The 17,452-nt window shown below is 40.2% G+C and overlaps 1 protein-coding gene across 6 annotated transcripts in view; it reads left to right on the forward strand.

The window, feature by feature from the left end:
• The window catches only part of STN1 (STN1 subunit of CST complex), a 47,010-nt gene that overhangs the window by 17,763 nt on the left and 11,795 nt on the right, over nt 1-17,452 (forward strand). For 5 of the 6 annotated variants that reach the window (XM_048311167.1, XM_048311166.1, XM_048311169.1 and 2 more), the window contains 5 exons: nt 2,397-2,492; nt 6,575-6,646; nt 8,427-8,588; nt 9,841-9,952; nt 11,134-11,296. In XM_048311167.1, the coding sequence (XP_048167124.1) occupies nt 2,397-2,492; nt 6,575-6,646; nt 8,427-8,588; nt 9,841-9,952; nt 11,134-11,296 (605 nt within the window). Of the gene's footprint in view, nt 1-2,396; nt 2,493-3,105; nt 3,275-6,574; nt 6,647-8,426; nt 8,589-9,840; nt 9,953-11,133; nt 11,297-17,452 lie in introns of those variants that run through there. The other variant, XM_048311171.1, reaches the window with a different exon arrangement.

The raw sequence follows: 17,452 nt of genomic DNA on the forward strand, positions 1-17,452 counted from the left end.
GAATTTACTGTACAAAATGGTCTTGTATTGGCCCTGAGGAAATGGACTGAATGACCTAATGAGTTTTTTTCTTTCCATTTTTAAGCATTAGGATTTGATGCCACAGTGACTAATCCCTTAAAACAACACACAGGGAAGCAGTAAACCTGGCCAATTACTCTGCTGCTATAAATGGTGACACGAAGGCTGGAAAACCTCCCAGATAAAAACAGCAATTGTGTTGTCTTAGCAGCCTTGCAATGAGAGTGGGTGTCAAACTCAGTTGTAACACATAATCATATCATGGAAATGAGCTTTTCTCAGAGTTATCATGCACCACTGCTTTGTGACAGCTTATCAACGAGCAAAGGAAGCTGCAAATAGCATAAAAGGAGGTAATAATAATTAAAGCAATGGCAAACAGCACAGTAATGCTGGTACAGACATGACCAGCACTTGCCCTAGAGAGCTCTCTATCTATAGCCCCCTGTAGCACTGCTGTGGCTGTTGTGGCAATGGCATATTGCTCTGTGTGTTGTTTACTGGGGTACTAGGAACCTCACTGAATATGTTTGTCCATAGCTTCAAATATTTAAAATATTTTTATTGCTACCAATATGGACTTAATTTGAACAAATAAACTGCCAAAGAAGTAATTTACACCTTGAAGTCAAGTCCAACAACTTTTAATAGGTCAAATATAATTTCATTCTTCAAATTAATTTGGGTAGTTTCTCGGAGAGTAAGGGTGGAGTTCTATGTGAATTTATGGGGATGGAGAGAACCAGTTTTATTTGGTCTCTGTCATCCACCAAAACTCAGCTTACTAACTGGGAAACGAACATAATGACATGTTGCTTGTTTGCATAATCAGGAGCTTGGAGTCTCTGCTCTACAGACTTACCCTGAAACTAGCCCAGACCTTTTACAGAGATGTTGTAAGATTCAGTGAATGACTGCATACACTGGGAGCATCTCCACTGGGGGTTTGTATAGCAGTGTTTATCTGTGCCCTGGTAAATGGAAGGAGAGGCAAGTGGACAGACCTGCTAAACATTCTCTGTGCCAGACCTGACCAGTGACTGCATGATGAGTATAGCCAGATCTGAGATGATAGCCATAGATGCATCCTCAAAACATTGCAGTGGATTTTCATGAGCAAAACTTCTGTTTATGAGCTGCTTGGCTGATCACCTCTGATTTCTTCTGAAACTTTGGTGTTTTCTCTCTGTCTTGCGTGAAGAAAGTTAATTCCAGGCTCATTTAAGGCTGCTAGCTATGTAGGACAAGTTATTTTTGGATTTTGGTTTTGGTTTTTTTTTTTGTACAGAACATTTTTCTGACTCCCTTGCTGCCATGTTTCTCCCTCCCTTTGTAAGAATAACACTTGCCACAGTGTATGGAGCCAAATGTTCCCTTCTGAGTCCCTCGAGTTATCTAGTTTTCAGAAGACAGTTATTGAACATCCCAGATGGCTTATTTCAGTAAAGCAGCAGTATTTGAAAACTGAAGAAAACACATTCACTGAAAACTAGCCAGCCCAGGGTATATTTGGAGCTTATTGCCCTATTTTCCTCCTGCTGGTGGACTGTGAAGCCTCAGTGTATGATGTTTACATTAGTGTTTGTTAACAACATTTGTCACTCTCTTGAAAGGGATTACGGAGGGAGGCAACCTCTGTGCTGTCAGAGTCCACTGAGCTCTGATTTCTCACTGTTTCCTGGACATGTTTCTAAGTGTTATTCAAGTTATCTTTATAGATGCGCAGAAATAGCTTTGAAGGGATGTTTTTAGAATGTGTGTTTTCAGAAACTGAAGTTCAGGATGCAGTCCACAATGACTGCAGTAGTGTACTCTGCAATCTGAGAGGGCTGTTGCTCTCCCCCTGCCCCCATGGCTCCTGTTCTTCTAGAAATGAAAGACAGAATTATGTTAGTTTTCCTTTTGGAGGCTCTGCCTTAATCAGTAACAGCTGCATTGTGAGAAGCTCAAACTGCTTCCTTTGTGTTCTATTATTTATTCTGAAGCCTTATGAAGATATAAAAAAACCCAAAACCAAACAACAAAGCAAAGCAAAACAAAAACCCAAATAAAGCAACAAAACAAACAAACAACCCCCCCCTAATGCCTGCAGCAAACAAACTGTTTTTCAGATCCAAACGTGCAAGAAAGCAAGAGGTTAATAAGGTTATGGCACCCTACAAAAGCAAGCTTTTGGTATCCTAAGTAGAGCTGATACTTTCTCCTTTTAGTGTTCCTAGTCACCAGTGATTTAGGGTTTTTTTCCTGTGTAGGCATTGTATAATTTAAGATATATTAAATATGTAAGAAAGTGAGTTTTTTACTGACAAATGTGACTATGTAGGGTAGGGTGTTGAAAGAAATAGTTACACTAATCAAGAATGTTTTGTGCCCAGGTATATTCTTTTATAATGGACATCCAGTAAGACAGGTGGATGTTGTTGGGATAGTGGTTCAAACGAAGGAGCGAGAGGCCTTTTATAATTATGGAGGTAAGGAAAATTTATTTCTTTCCTTCTTCTTGCACTTACCAGCCTTCTGTCTTAGTTACTGCTAGAACTGAAAGGTTTCCTTGTTTGATCATTGTCTATTATTGAAACAAATGTGCTCTTATCCTAATAAAATGTGTATCTGCAGCTGAGATTACTTGGCAAATGTAGGGAAGCTACTGTTTATCTCCGCTTCAAAAATAGAGAATTAAATAGTTAACACAGAGTAATTGATTCATTTGGGGTCATGTAGCAAATCTTAATTTTGGTTGTTGCTTTGTCACTGGACTCTACCACTTTCCCCTCCTATATATGCAGTTCTTTTGATCAGATGCAAACAGATTTAATGGTGCCCACAAATGGGAAATCACTTCTTCCATATTTGAACCTTAGAAATCCCTTCTGAATTTTTGTATGTCTTGTCATTTCTTGGACCAAACTTCTAATAACAGTCAGGAGCTTGTTTATGTTTTGATGCACAAGAGTCTTAACAAATTAACTCAAGCATCATAGTACCAGTCCTTGCCAACACCAGCTGGGAGTTGTCTCCTCCCTATTGCTTTTCCCAGTATTCAATTTTATTAATATGGAAACATCTGATTGTCATTTTGTTCAGCTGTCTTTTACATCTGGAGAAAAAGCAGAGTGGAGCAGTGGTGATGTGGCAAGTTTCAAAAGGTGGGGGAAGGTCACCTCACAGTAGGAAGGGGGAGCCAAATGTACAGATCCTATTGAAGCCCTTATGCCCAGTGCCTTCCTCTGCCATGGATTTTCACCTGGTGGAGGTAAGTCTCCTTCCCAATTCCCTTCCTTGTAAAACTGAGTCAGCTGCAGTTCCTTGACCCTCGGGACTGCTGTGAAGATACAGCTGACAACTTAACCAGGTCCCAGGTTCCCCAGCATCAAACTGCTGCAGAGTGGCATTGACTGCAAATGCATTTATCACTTCAAGAGAACAGAGGAAGACAGAACCAAAATGACCAAGACAAAACCGATTCCATGGGCAAGGGTTTTCCATGCTGCTCTCAGCATCAGTTTAACAACTAAACCTGTTGAAAATGTTTGACTGAGGCAGAAAGTGGAGGAATAGAAAGAAGAAGAAACTGCAGAGTAATGGAATTAAGGCCTTAGATCAGCCAGCCTTCAAGTGCAGCTCACAGTGAGCCTGGCTTCCTGCTGTCCTTTCAGGTCCAATTCCACTCTTTGTTCCAGCAGTTCCTGGTTTGAGTTTTCAGGCTACCTGCCAGGGTGCCCCTCCCCAGCTTGCCCTCCCTTTCAGGCAGGCCGACTCCACCAGTGCAAAATTGTAACTTCTTAGACAGTTTCCTGCTTGTAACTTCTTGCATCTCTCAGTTCAACAGACTCTGGTGAGTCACAGGGGTTGCATCAGTTGCAGTGCCACACACTGCTCGGGACTTGCTCACTTTCCATCTGCTTAAAAGTGACTTACAAAGCAGTTCCCCCTTTGTACTTTACCTCTGATACGGAACTGAAATGTCTTTGTGTCGCTGGCATGATCCCCCCCCCCCCCTCCATTTCCTTTCTGTCTGCTTCAGAATACACACCACTCACTTTAAAGAATCTTAGGTCCTCTGCTGAAAACTACAGCCAGAACTGGTGACAAAATCATAACTGTAAAAAGGAGTTCATTGACTCTTTCCTGGCTTAAAAAATAAAAATTACAGCTGTAAAACCTGATTTCGACACTTTGATTTGATTGTTTATTGTTATTTTTATAATAAGTTAGGAGAAAGATATCTAATTAAAATGTACCTTTGATCAAGCTCATATTTTAGCTAATGCACCTTTCTGACCTCTTTTTTTCTCCTTTCCTTTTTAACAAAACCAAACATCACATGTGGTTTTATTTGTACTCGAAAACTGATTTGAAAGGTTGAAAGGCAGTTGCCTTAAAATCAAATGTAAAAAAAATCACTAGCATCTCAGTAGGTTCATGCAGGCCTGACAAGAGCCATACCCTTTTTGTCATAAAGAAATAAAAATTAACACAATTGTCTCATTTAACAGATAGCTTTGAGCTACCCTTCAAATAATTAAGCAAGAATCAAAGAAACCAAAGCCAAACAAACAAAAACCAGGAAAAAAACCCCAACAAACAAACAAAAAGTAAACCCACAGAAAACCCAAATAAACAAAAGTTTAAATCCAAAGAGATGAGGAAGGGCGGCACGGGGAGCACAGGAAGTTTTCAAAAGTTTGTAGACCCCTTGAGTGCATTTAAAATAGATTAACATTCTCTTGTCTCATTAGCATACAATTGCAAGAGTTCTCATTCATCTGCACTTCAGGAGTTGCTTGTCTTTTTGCTCAAAGCTTTCATCTATGAAATTGAAAAATTTGTTTCAGAACCTTGCTCTGCTACCAGTTTCCTTGTGTGGTCAAGTACAGGTCAGTCTCTCCAGGACTCTGTCTTCAGCTGTTACATTGAGGAGGTGAAGTCTGGCCTCCCAGTCCTTCAGTCTTGTTTGGTTTGTTTCCAAGCCCTTCTTGGGAAGCCTGTCTGTCTGAGTTGGTGCAAGCTGGAACATCTAGGAGCTGTGGGAATGCAAGAGTGAAATGTCATCTGCCCTGCTTCTCGTTGCCATTGCTGGCTTGCATGGATGGCTTGGCATGGTTTATGAGGGTTCTGACTCCTACTAAAATAGTTGCTGTCTGTCTGTACCAAGGAGAGGAAATCCTACCAGCAGATCGTTATCTGTGCTCTGGTACAAAATTAAAGCTGCAGAAATAGTTGCAGACACAGCAGCTCAAAACAGAGATAGCAGAGAGGAGCATAGCTTTGTGATGGAATTTGGAATTGCCTGCATCTTAAAAATGCTGTAGGTTTGCTAATAGGAATGTGCAGCTAAACTACTCAGAAACAGGAAGGCAAGACAATGATTTGAAATTAGACCCCCCAAATAGGGAGATTGTTTTAAAACACGTGAGACGATGCAAAGGCATTTTGCTTTGATGTTATGGTTCCCAGAGGAAATGACTGCAGGTACCAATCAGCACCTTCCTGGTAAACATTGCTGTTACTTTTTTAGTCATGGATCTAGTTTAAGGAGCAGAAGAAAATTGCATGTTTCCATTTGTGAGGAGTAGAATCTCAGTCTTGGAGATGTTACATTAAAGAAGCAAGGTGCTTGAAGCATTGGCTGGATGATCCTTGACAGACATTTAGTGCCTTTCTAGTTAGTGTTTGTTGCACAGGCTGTCTATATATATACAGTCCCTTGATCTACAGAAAATTGATTCTTCTGACAGTTTTTAGTTTCCTTTGAGTTTTCTCTTTTTCTGCTGTCATCGATAACGCAGTGCCTGGAGCAGAAATCGTAAAACTTATTTTCATTGGATACTGGCAAAACAGGAAAAACAACTCCATGCTCAGGAGAAGGTGTTGAGCAGCGGAAGTGGCATGCATGCCACCAGCACCTACATCTTAAGTTGGGAATTCCTGGCTTAGAGCAGAACCACAAGCATGTACTGTCTTCTGTCCTTCCTGCCTAGAGGAGCTGCCTTTCTGCTCACTGGACATCATCTTATACGGGAAAGGCCAGAGGCTCTGGGCACAATATTGGCATGGAAACCAAAGCAGCTGCAGGTAGCAGCACTCCTGGTTTATTTACATGGTTGTACCCCCGAATGTTGAAGTGCTGTTTCCTCACTGTAACGGTAATGCTTCTGTGGTTTGTGCCTGGTTTCCTGTTTCAATTTGTCTGACTTCAGCTTTCAATACTGATTCTTCTTCGGACCTTGTCAACAAGATTGAAACCCCTTAGTATCCAATATATGTACTGAAGTCTCATCATTTACATTAGTGCTTGATCTTTCTTTGAGAATATACATGTTACTTTGCTGACTATGCACATAAGCACATCTGGTGCTAAGCTACTTCCATGTCTGAAATTGTGGAAATTATTTCAGATATGTAAGTAGGGTTTGGACACCCACTTTCCCTTTCAGACTGGTTGGAATGAAATATCCTTGGCAGTTAACTCCCTACATATTTATGTACCTTCACTTCTTGGAACATGACTACCTGCTTTCCTATTCTGTAATTCTTGCAATTTTTTTTGCAGTGGATGATAGTACTGGAGTTATAAATTGTGTCTGCTGGAAAAATCCCATGGTAGCAGAAACACCTTTATCAGGTAATTTATCAAATAAATAATTCCTCTTTTGGCTGTATGTTTTTACTTATGTCTGTTTTACATAATTTAGTAAGTGATCAAACTTGCAGAAGAGCAAATTCGACTGTTCAATTTTTTTTTTTTTTTTTAAACCACCACATCATACAGCCTGGGCCATTTTGGGAATTTTCTATTAGTTTTTGTGTTGTGTTCAATGGTGATGCCAATAAAACCATTACATTATGTCCTATCCCTGCCTTTTACTTATTTGAGTAATATGATATTTCAGTTCTATGCTGTGACATTGTTCAGAGAATTTGCCTCTTAAAGTTCTTTCTGTGACTTCATCTAGTAAGGAGCTAGGCTGGAAATGTGCCACAACTTCTGTTTCCAAAGTCAGTCCATTGACCTGCCCTTGTGATAGTGGTTTCAGGATTTATCCTCACTTTGTTTGTATTCATATTCTGCTCATACAGACTCTGTGAGCAATGAATTTGAAAGCAGCTTCAAACACAGTAGGAGGATGCCAGCAGTCTTTTACAATTTGGGCAAGTACGAAGTGTGCAGTAGTTGTGCATTTGAAATGAATGTATTATTGCACTCACTAACAGAACAACTCACTAGTGTCTGGCTGTCTCTTTGCTTTTTCTCTCCCACTGTTTCTTGTAGATCAAAGTACAGAATTCTTTCTACTTTGGATCTTCCTGGAAGCCCATGTTGTGGATTGACAACCCTAATATGGAGCTGATCAAATCCTACTGAAATAAATCTTACTAGTGTCATCTGCAGTGTTAGGGATACATATTAATAGAATGAAGAAAGGAAAGCTTGATGTAAAAGTTAAAAACTCTGATATCTGTGGAACAAGCCCATTTATACAGACAGATAATTGATACTTATATTGAACAATGATATGACAGGTGGTACAAATGGTCCCAACTGGAATGTAGAAGACAGCTCTGACTTTGGAGAGGTGATGATCTGGCACAGCTCTCAGGAAAAAAAGGAGACGCACAATCAAATCAGTTTTGAGGAACTTAAATGAGGAACTCAGATGCATTAAAAGGAATTGCATGCAATACTGCTTCAAATAGAATGAAAGCCAAGAATGCTTTTCAGCCTTGTATTCCTGTTTTACACATACATCAGTAGTGCTTGGATGGACACAATGCTAATAATGGAGATGGATTCATTTGTACCTGCTAAAGAAAGCTCTTAGGGAGCACAGGAAACTTTCTTCCAGCCTTTTGTAATTTTGATCAGGGATGTTTGGAGCATTAATCAGGTTTTAAGTTATGAAGGATTTACTGTCCTGCAAAGCTGTGTTATGTAAATGTCAAGTTCTGTCAAGTTGCATTCACCTCAGTTGCATTCACCTCAGTGTAGACATCAAATTGCATCACATGAATGCTTTGGCCCCACCTCAGATGACTCATTCTTCTTTTATATAAAAAGTTCAGCTGACTTTTCTTTTCTCCTCTCGTCCATCTTAGCATGACAAAACCAAAAAACAACAAAAACCATTTCAAATTTGTTTCAATTTTCCAACCCATCTATGACATTTTCAGTGGTAAATCAGTATCTCCTCTCTTTTATATTTTCCCCACGTGAACTATTTAAGTAAATATAATACTGTAAACTAACTTTGTCACCCAGAAGTTTTGCTACCCAGGATACATGGTGCCTGGGACCTTACCCTTTTTTAGTAATATGACTCCTGTGCTGCTTAGGTGGATGAATGCAAAAGGACAATTAATGCATTGACTTTAATGTCTGACTCCCTTTCCCTCACTTCTTGCAGGTCATCCAAGCACACCCAGCAGTCTCACTGTGTTTGAACAGATGAAGAAACTTCAAGAAATAGTGAGCCAGAAAACCAAGCTGGAGATTGGGGATGTTGTCAGGGTCAGAGGTCACATCCGAACCTATAGGCAGCAAAGAGAAATTCAGGCTTCATGTTTTTGTGAGTGATTTGAATCTGGACATGTGTAACTAAGATGTCTGAATCTGTGAAAATATCTGAGCTGTATGTAATTAATTGGATATTTTCCACTTTATTTTCTGGCATCTCATTTTTCTAAGGATTTTCATCTGTATATCTTTATTTCAATTGTAGCAGCATAAGGCTGGAAGACACACTATGTAATGTGTGAGATTAGATTGCCTGTAAACGAGGCATTCCTGGAAAAACTGTAGAAGCTGATTAGCATGCATACAAGAATACTGTGCAGATACTGTGGTTGGATGTCTGCAAGAGTGATTTGCTCTTCAGATTTCTCTGTGTTGAAGTGGAGCAGCCAAAGCCCATGGGAAGGGAGCTGGTGCCCTTCTGTGTCCCACTTCACCAAGGGCTCTGGGGGCTTTGGAGAAGTGGCTGCTGTTTGTCACAGCCTGTACAATCCATTCCTAGGGCAGGCAGCAGCAGATGGGCAGTGTCCCACTGAAGCCTGGTTTCTCCTAAGCTCCCTGGCTCTGCAGGATGAGGGAGAAGTTTTCCTCAGGCACAGCTCTGCATGCAGGTGCTGCCTGTGTGTCTGACAGCTCTTTGGGCAGCAGGGCTCTGCAGCCCACTGCTTATGCTCTAGGAGCTTCCAGTTACATAACTTCTTCTCAGTTCCGTGTCTGTGCTGTTGTGTAAGAGCTGGTTTTCCCCCGTGAGATCTTTCAGAGATAATACTGAAATTATACTGAAGAAAAGCCTGTCTTTTAAAAACTCTGTGTAAGTCAGATAAAAAGTATAGATTTTTCAGCTCTAGCTACAATTTGAAAAGGAGTTCAGCCCTCCTTTGTAGACAGAAGATTTATGAGTACATACAACCCATTCATGGGTAAGTAATAATACCAAAGAGAGCCATGCAATTCAAGTAGCCTCTAAATTGCTTTCACTTTGGCCCAAATAAAGCTCCTTACTATGTGTTAACTGCATTTAATGGCTAAAGACTGCTGAAAGGTAAAATAGAGATCATAAATTCTGTTTAAATAAGTTGTCAGACAGAAGCATAATCTGTAATGCACCACAACAGGCTGTTTTACCTCCTTGTAAACTGTAAAAGAGGGATTGGCCTTTGTGGTTTTGTTTTTATAAAAACCACAGTGAACAAAATTTGCCAATTTAATACTGGCTATGAAGCTCTGTAGAGCTGCCTCAGGTTTGCTTGCTTAAAAAATTGTATGGCAGTCCTGGCCAAGTCTACATGTTGTCATTGCCTCTCCAGATAAAGTGGATGATCCTGTGTGTGATGTCCAGATTTCAAGAATGCTGGAGCTCCCCTGTCTCTATAGAGAAGTTTATGACAAACCTTTCAAGGGCCCTGAAGAAATACAGAGGTAAATGCAGTATCCAGACTGCTGGTCCTGGGGAAAAGTGTGGGATATTGCGATTGTTTACTTGTTGTTGTAGTAACTCTGGAAAAAAATAAAACAGGGCCTGTGATTTAGACTGCATAAATATACAGTAGCAGTCTGCTTTTCTCCCAAATAATTGGTGATCCATACAGATGAGATACCTGTCCATGATCTGAGGAAAGAAATATAATGCTGAACTAAAGTGAGTATTAGGAAGGAAGTAAAATACTGTGTACAGATACCTAGTGAAAAAAGATAGGATTTTGAGCAAGATTTGGGGCTGAGGTCAGCAGAGAGGATGGAGAAATATCCTTGCCTGATGTTGTTTTATCTGTAAGGTTAAGGAGCTATTTCACTGAAATGCTCTCCTGCCCTTGTCATTGTCAAATCACAAATACATAACCTCAGTAAACTGAGTCAAACACCCACTCCTGTACTCAGTGTCAGGGTAGCTGGATGCTTATTGGGAGGCCTGGTGCATGGAGTGTGGTTTCATATGGCTGTCGGGGCAGTCACGACACACACAGACAGTGCCTCTTTCAAGGGCCAAAAAGCCATTTATTAAACAAATCAGCCTCTTTTATACACCTTTTGTATGTTACCATTCATGTTACAGATTCATTGGCTGCTAAACTACTACAATAGACTCATTGGCTATTATTAACTACAACATACTACCATTGGCTACCTATAGCATAAGCATTCAAGCATTCAGAAAAATAACAGGTGCAGATATGTTGCTGTTTTCTCCTTCTACTGTTTAACTTTCTTGCTTCTGGTGATACTTACATTCTCATGGGCAAAAACTAATTGTTTTTCTTCTCATGGACTTTCCTCACAGTCCTTCTCTAGCCAAAGTAACAGGCCTGAGCCATAATTTTACAAAGGCAACAAGGCCTTCATTTTATAAGGTTTTACTTAAATGCCACAGTTTCAGAGACTGCAGATCTTAAATCCACAAAACTGTAACAGCAAATGATTGAAGAAGAACAGTTTAACATTTATACATGTAAAAATGTTCTGTTTTAATTAAGGTTTTAAATTGAAATTCTTTCAGGACAGTAAAACATCTTTTGACCTTTGAAACCAGTCTAGTGGACTGACTATGTAATTATTCTAAAACCGATTTCTTGCCTTTTGACATGTTCTGTGTATCCTTGTAGTGGCCTGGAGGGTCAGAGTTTCTCAATCCATATGCTGCATGAGAAAGTGCAAGGCTTTCTATTAGAAAACAAAATTCAGACCTTTTACCAGCAGGAGCTGGAGACTGTTGATTCTCTGGTGTCTCTGGCTGGTGTGCATCTACCCAGCCCCAGCTGTGAGGAGGTGAGTGAATGCACCTGTTCCAAGCTTTTAGTGGGGGGAAATAAGACTGTGTACTTTTTTTAAGCATAAGTAGATAAGAAACTGGTGTCTTCAGAGGATTCAAAATCCACTAGTGCTTTAGCTTTATGCATAAATTATTTACAGAGCTTAAGGAAATCTTGTTACTTTAGACATATAAAACTGGGCTGAAAAAAGTCATGTAAGAACATTCAGTTATTAGGGGTAATCTTGTGTTAGGGCTGAGCAATCTTACAGCCTGCAACAGCCATTACCTTATTTAGATTTGTAAATAGTAACAGTGTCAGGAAAAGAGATCCCTTTAAGGTGCTTGAGTTCTTTGGGACAGATGTTTGAGATCCTGAATCTGATCAGGAGAAGGGAGCACAAAGTTTTTGTCTTGTTTCTCGTTTGGAGGTCAATATATTAATAGACATGCAGCTTTCAAGGGGAGGTTATGGTGAGTGGATGAACAGTGCTCCCTGCTACATGTTTCTCACATTGGAAGTCCCTACTTGTGAAAGACCATGATTGAAAGGATGAGAAGGTGGGATTAATCTGAAATCAGTTTACAGGCAGTTGCATGTAACCAAACTATTCAGAAACTTTCCAATGAGTTAGTAACCTCTTGATCAGCTGCAGAATGGGAAACAGAACAAAACCCGTTTTTTAAAATAGCTTTATATTACTGTATTAGTTGGATAAATTACAAACCAGATTCTCAACAGGTATGAAGCAATAAATTTCTGCAAAACTAACAGTTACATCTTTTACCATGAAAGCAGTGGCAACTGAAACTTAAGATGGAGTGTTGTGATTCACTTGTTTACTTTTTGGTTTTCTGTAGAGGAATAAATCCCTGGCAGTCTTTTTCACTGCCTGATTTTGATGTGCACTGTAATGTTAAGTGCTGTGTTATGTTGACTTCTAATGTTTGTTTAATTCTTAAGTAACCCAAACAAAACAACACATAAACCAGTCCCTTGCAGATGAGGTCAAATAGTAATGAAAAGTAGCTCTTTTCTTGTTGGCCTTGTTGAACTGCTGGTGATAGCTGTTGTTGATAGCTGGGTTGGGGGGGGGTTTTTGTTTTTATTTAAGGCTTTTTTTTTAGGTTTGCTTTAAAACAAACATGGATATTAATACTAACAGGATCTATTCTCATTTTAGACAGAAAAGTTTGATAGTAGATTATCTAACATGGCACCCAGTACTTCTAAACTAGCTGGTACAGTATGAAAAGTTCCCAAACACTTTACATTAAAGGAAGTTGTGGCCATTGTGTCCAATACTGGAAACTTAAAAGTTTCAGCATTTATAGAAAGATCAAGATAAATAATTTACAAAGCCATTTAAAGTAGGAACTGGTGCAGAATAAACATAGAGAGACTGAAAAAAACCCCAAGAAAACTCAACCCAAACAAAACACCAACCAACCAAAAATAACCAACTCAAAAACCCCAAACCAAGAAAAACAATGTAGCATCAGTATTGCTAGCAGTCATGAAGAGCTATCATAATAATTAATAGTTGCTCCTGATCCCGATGCAAGGGTGTGAGTGTATGTCCCAGGAATTTGGGCTCACAGATGCTTATTTAGAAATTGCAGTTCTCCCTATTGTCCTTTACTATTAATTTCTTGCAAAGAAGGTTATCTGTTCTTGCATAAGAAAGGACCCACGGTTGTCAAGAGGCACAAATGCCTTAAGAGGAGTGCCTAGTAATGCTCTGGAAATGCATTTCCTTGTTCCTCTACTCCCTCTCTAGAAGGTGTCACTTTTCATAATTGGCAAAGGGTCAAGTACCCAGTTCTATCCACAAAAGTAAGTGTAATAGATCTGATTTCTGTCCCTCTTCCTTTCTTTTCTCTTCAGTAGTCTTTTGTTCTGCACTGCCCTCAAACCAGGAGGATAAATGGTGCTGCTGATGTGGAACAATGTTATTTCAGGCCTTTTTGGCAAGGCAGGAGCTACATGAGCCGACTCAGCTAGTTAGGCCATGCCACAATATGTATGCTTGTTCCCTTCTTGCCCTTTTCCTGGATGTAAAAGGATGAGTTATTTGGATGTATAGCTAATTTTTTTATCCTGATCCCAGTGTTCTAGAGCACAGTTGCTGTTAAACTATTTGTTTCCTTTGTTTTCCTTTCCCTGTGATCCTAGAAGAGGTGGTGCACCCCCTTCCTCTCTTTCCCAGCTTTTAAAGTACTTGTGCAGTGTCCGTCATAGTGGGAGGGTGTCTCCCCATGGAATATTTTCTCCAGGGAGGTGATGAGCTACTGTGGGGTCACTGCAGTGGAGTGGAGCAGAGGGTGAAGATGGAAGGAGGTAGCTGGGATAGTTTGAGGTAGGCAGCATCTCTGTGTTCCTTTTCAGCCTAACTGTGTAGCTGAGCCCTGTCTACATCCCATTTGTGTCCTACAATACCTCATTCCAGTCCTGATGCCGCCCTGGCCTGCCTCTCTGGAATAAACTTCCCTCTAGCAGATGCACATGGCAGAACTGAAATAACTTCCTCTTCTCAGATGTATACCAGGGAAAATTTAATTTTATAGTCTACAGATGATGAGGAAGAGAATTTAGCTACTTTTAAAAATAGTTAAAAATTAACAAATCTTCTGTGAGTTTCAAAGCCAGTGGAGCTTTAATTTGCATAACCAGTGCCCCATCTATCCCTAAGCTGTAGCCTTTTCCCTATCCCTTAAAACAAATTACTTTTGAGGCTGGAGGGGTGGGTACCAGAAGGAAGACTACAAGTAAAACAAGAAAATGTAATTTTGTGCTTAGAGAACCTCCAGAGTGTACTGGCTGGACTTAGGCAATTATGTTTGGCAAATGGACAAGCCTTTGGTTCCTTTTTTAAAGAAAGCTACATGTGAACTGGATCCATCCCGTTTCTCAGCTGGATTAAATGCTTTAAACCAGCCAGTCTTGAACCGTTTTTCTGCCCTTCTGCCATGCATAAGCTATAGCGTGTGCTATTTTAGTGCTACCATTCCAGTTTGTGAATGTCACTACCTTGGACACGTGACTTGAGTTGTGCTCTCTGGAGTGTACTTCTCTTGATTTGAATATTATCTCAAGGTCAGCAACAACAAGTAGTTAAAGCAGGGAGTTTTACAGTGTTGTTCACACTGTCTGTGCCTACCCTGTGCATTGTACTGTAGGTGTACCACAGTTCATTGTAAGTTCTTCATGCAGTGTGCTTGTCTTTCCACCTCTCGAGGAAGCTTCACTGCTGCTTTAAATATGTATATTGCAAAGCTTATTATAGGATTTCAGGACTGACATGTCCAGGATCACTATTACTAAAATTGTCACCTGCCTAAACCCAGGATTAAACATTACATGAGAAACTGCAAAGGGCGATTCCATGAGTAGAATCACGTGGTTATACCAGCAAACTTTAACACCATCAGGGTGTGACTCATTATGAGGCAAAGGTTACATACTTCCAGTGTTTTGGACAGACTCACTAATTCCTGTACTACTTCATTTCTTTGACCTATTATTGATTGTACAGAGAATTTGTCTTGTTTTAAATATCTGAGAATAACTGGTTGCACAGCACCAGCCCACTAAACTGTGTGAGACCCATCGGATGGAATATATTGATTAAAGTACCAACTTAATTCTGGATACATAGATCCTTCTGTTGGCTTTGCTGCAGAGCCCTTGGCTGGTCTTGGGAGCAAGGGCAGTGATAGTAAAATTATTATTTAATAGCTGCTTCTGTCTCAGGTTACGTACACACACACACATGTTTTGCAAAAGAGATGACTGGTTCTTAAATGCTCCTATGTTTGGATGTACAGCTTAATTTATTTGAAAAGGATATGATTTGGAAGAGAGGGGGAAGACCCAGCTGTTACTGCTTCAGAGAACCTGAAATGGTGCACCCTGAAACTAAGGCATGCCCAAGGAGGGCACTTTGCAAAAGGAGGTGTGAACATTGTGAGAGGTATTGGGGAGGAGAACTATTGACTTACGAATTTGCAGGATGAGATGCTGGAGTTACTTTGAGTGGACCAAAAGAGCAGACTAAGCAATTTTAGACTGTGTTGACAAAGAAACTTAATTGCAGCTTTACCCAGAGGAATGGGGAGGAGGAAGCATATTCTAGAGCACACTAGGAAAAAACCCCAAAATTTTCCTGTCATTTTATGGTAATATTAAACACCAATAATGTATAATATTATTACATTCATATATAATATTATATTATTAAAGTGGGCAGGAGCCCTAATTTTTTTTTCAGAAACAGTCCTTCTGCCATGGAGCCCTTTTCCGTGGATTCTGCAGCACATATGAGAAAGAGCTGATTTGTAGCAGCTGCTTACTTATTATAAGACCTCACTGCTTTCACTCTGTCGATGCCTTGACTTGCATTCTTAGTGATTCTGTTTCAGTATCCATCCAGGCTGAGCTGTGTGTCAGTTCACACACAGTCTGTTTTTAATTATCTCCCTTTTCTGACAGGATTTCAGTGGTAAGCCAAACTGAATAATTATTGTGCTTCTTTGGAAATATTTTTATCTTTTTTTCTCCCCAAATGCTTGCTTTCACATTAAAAATTGATCAGAGGCTTGAGTTGGTTGCTTTGCTAGCAACTTCTTACATTCTTGAGGATTTATTACTGCATTTGAGTGAGAGGCAAAGTCTCTTCATTTTACACATGGCTATAAGAATGTGTTTTTCCTTGAGCAAATATTCACTCTTCACTCAATCCTTCCTGCTGCATTTTATGGTTGTTTCTTCAGTTCATCAGAAGAGGCACAATGAAGAGAAATACCATAGTAGCATTAATGCTGTGACTGGAATGGTGTCCAGATGTATGGCCAAGTTTGTAATTAGAAGTAGACTCTGTTGTTATCCAGATTGATGGCTGTGGTGGACAGGAGGACAGACCAGGTTCAGGCACTGAATCCTTCAGTCTGAAGCAGAGAAAACTGAACTGAGAATAAGAGCCATTGTTCTGTGTTAATTATCTTGAAGTATTCAGCAATTATTTTTTACTGGTGATTTGAGAGGAAAAAGAGAGTTAGCCGTTGTGGGACAGAGAGATGTGATTATGGCCTGTTGAAATACTGGGGGTGACCTGGAGGAACAGGATGCAGAAACTTGTGATGCATGCTAACACCAATATCCCTTTTGGATCCCTGAACTATTCCCACCTAGGTACCTCAGCTTCCAGGCTGTTGGAGTGTCACTTAAGAATTGCAAGTGGATTGAATGAATGTTTTGTGAAAAGATATTCTTCCTTTGCTCCTGTGGTGTCTGTTTCGCATATTCATGTGAATTCTTTCTAGTGCATGGTGATTGCCTGCTTTGCTCCCAGGGCTTCTGAGCTGTGTCTGGGGAGTGAAGTAGGATATGTGAAGTCTGATACTTTTCGTTCAGAACAGGGTGGGAGCATTTATGCTGATAGCTGAAGGAATGGCTTGGCAAATCTTGCTCTGGTTGCTCTGGTGTGGTTCTAGTTATCACATGTTGGTTTGTGGGAAGCAGTTTAGCTCCCTTCTCAAAGAAAACCACAGGGAGCAGAGTGTGCTCCCAACAGATGAGAAAACAGCTACTGGGGAACTAAAGCAGTCTCTGTAGATAAATGGGAGGTTGAAGGCCACAGTAGGACAGATGGAGAAGAGTAAATCATAGTCTTGCTCTTATCTACCCATACTTTCCCCTCTCCACAACTAATTATTTTCTTCTACTTCCCTAGCTGTCATTCCACTGTCTTAGCTCTGCTCTACTTCCAAACAAACCTTGCTTTTCCCTGTTGGCTTTTTTTTCCCCTCCCCTTCCTTCTTTCCTTCCTACTCTGTTAGATGTGTCCCAGACGTGGAACCCTGTGTTCTAAATAACCTCAGTTATGGACTTCCAGGCACACTGTTCTCCTTTCACAAGAAATTAATTTCCCACCTACCCTCAAATCTGAATCCTTTGTTTCCTAATTTCATATACCTGTCTTAATTTCTTGCGTGCTCTTTATCCTTTCATTTCATTAGGCTATGGAGAAAATCCTGAGAGCATGGCCAGAATGTTGGTAAAAATTTGGAAACAAAGGGGGCAAGAAACAAATACTGGTTTTGTCAGTTTTCTCCTTTCCCTGAAATCAGGAGATGGGAATCCAGTCCTCAGCACTTGGATTCCTTCTGAATAT

Source organism: Corvus hawaiiensis, chromosome 8 (assembly GCF_020740725.1).
Source record: "Corvus hawaiiensis isolate bCorHaw1 chromosome 8, bCorHaw1.pri.cur, whole genome shotgun sequence".
Classification (NCBI taxonomy): Eukaryota; Metazoa; Chordata; class Aves; order Passeriformes; family Corvidae; genus Corvus; species Corvus hawaiiensis.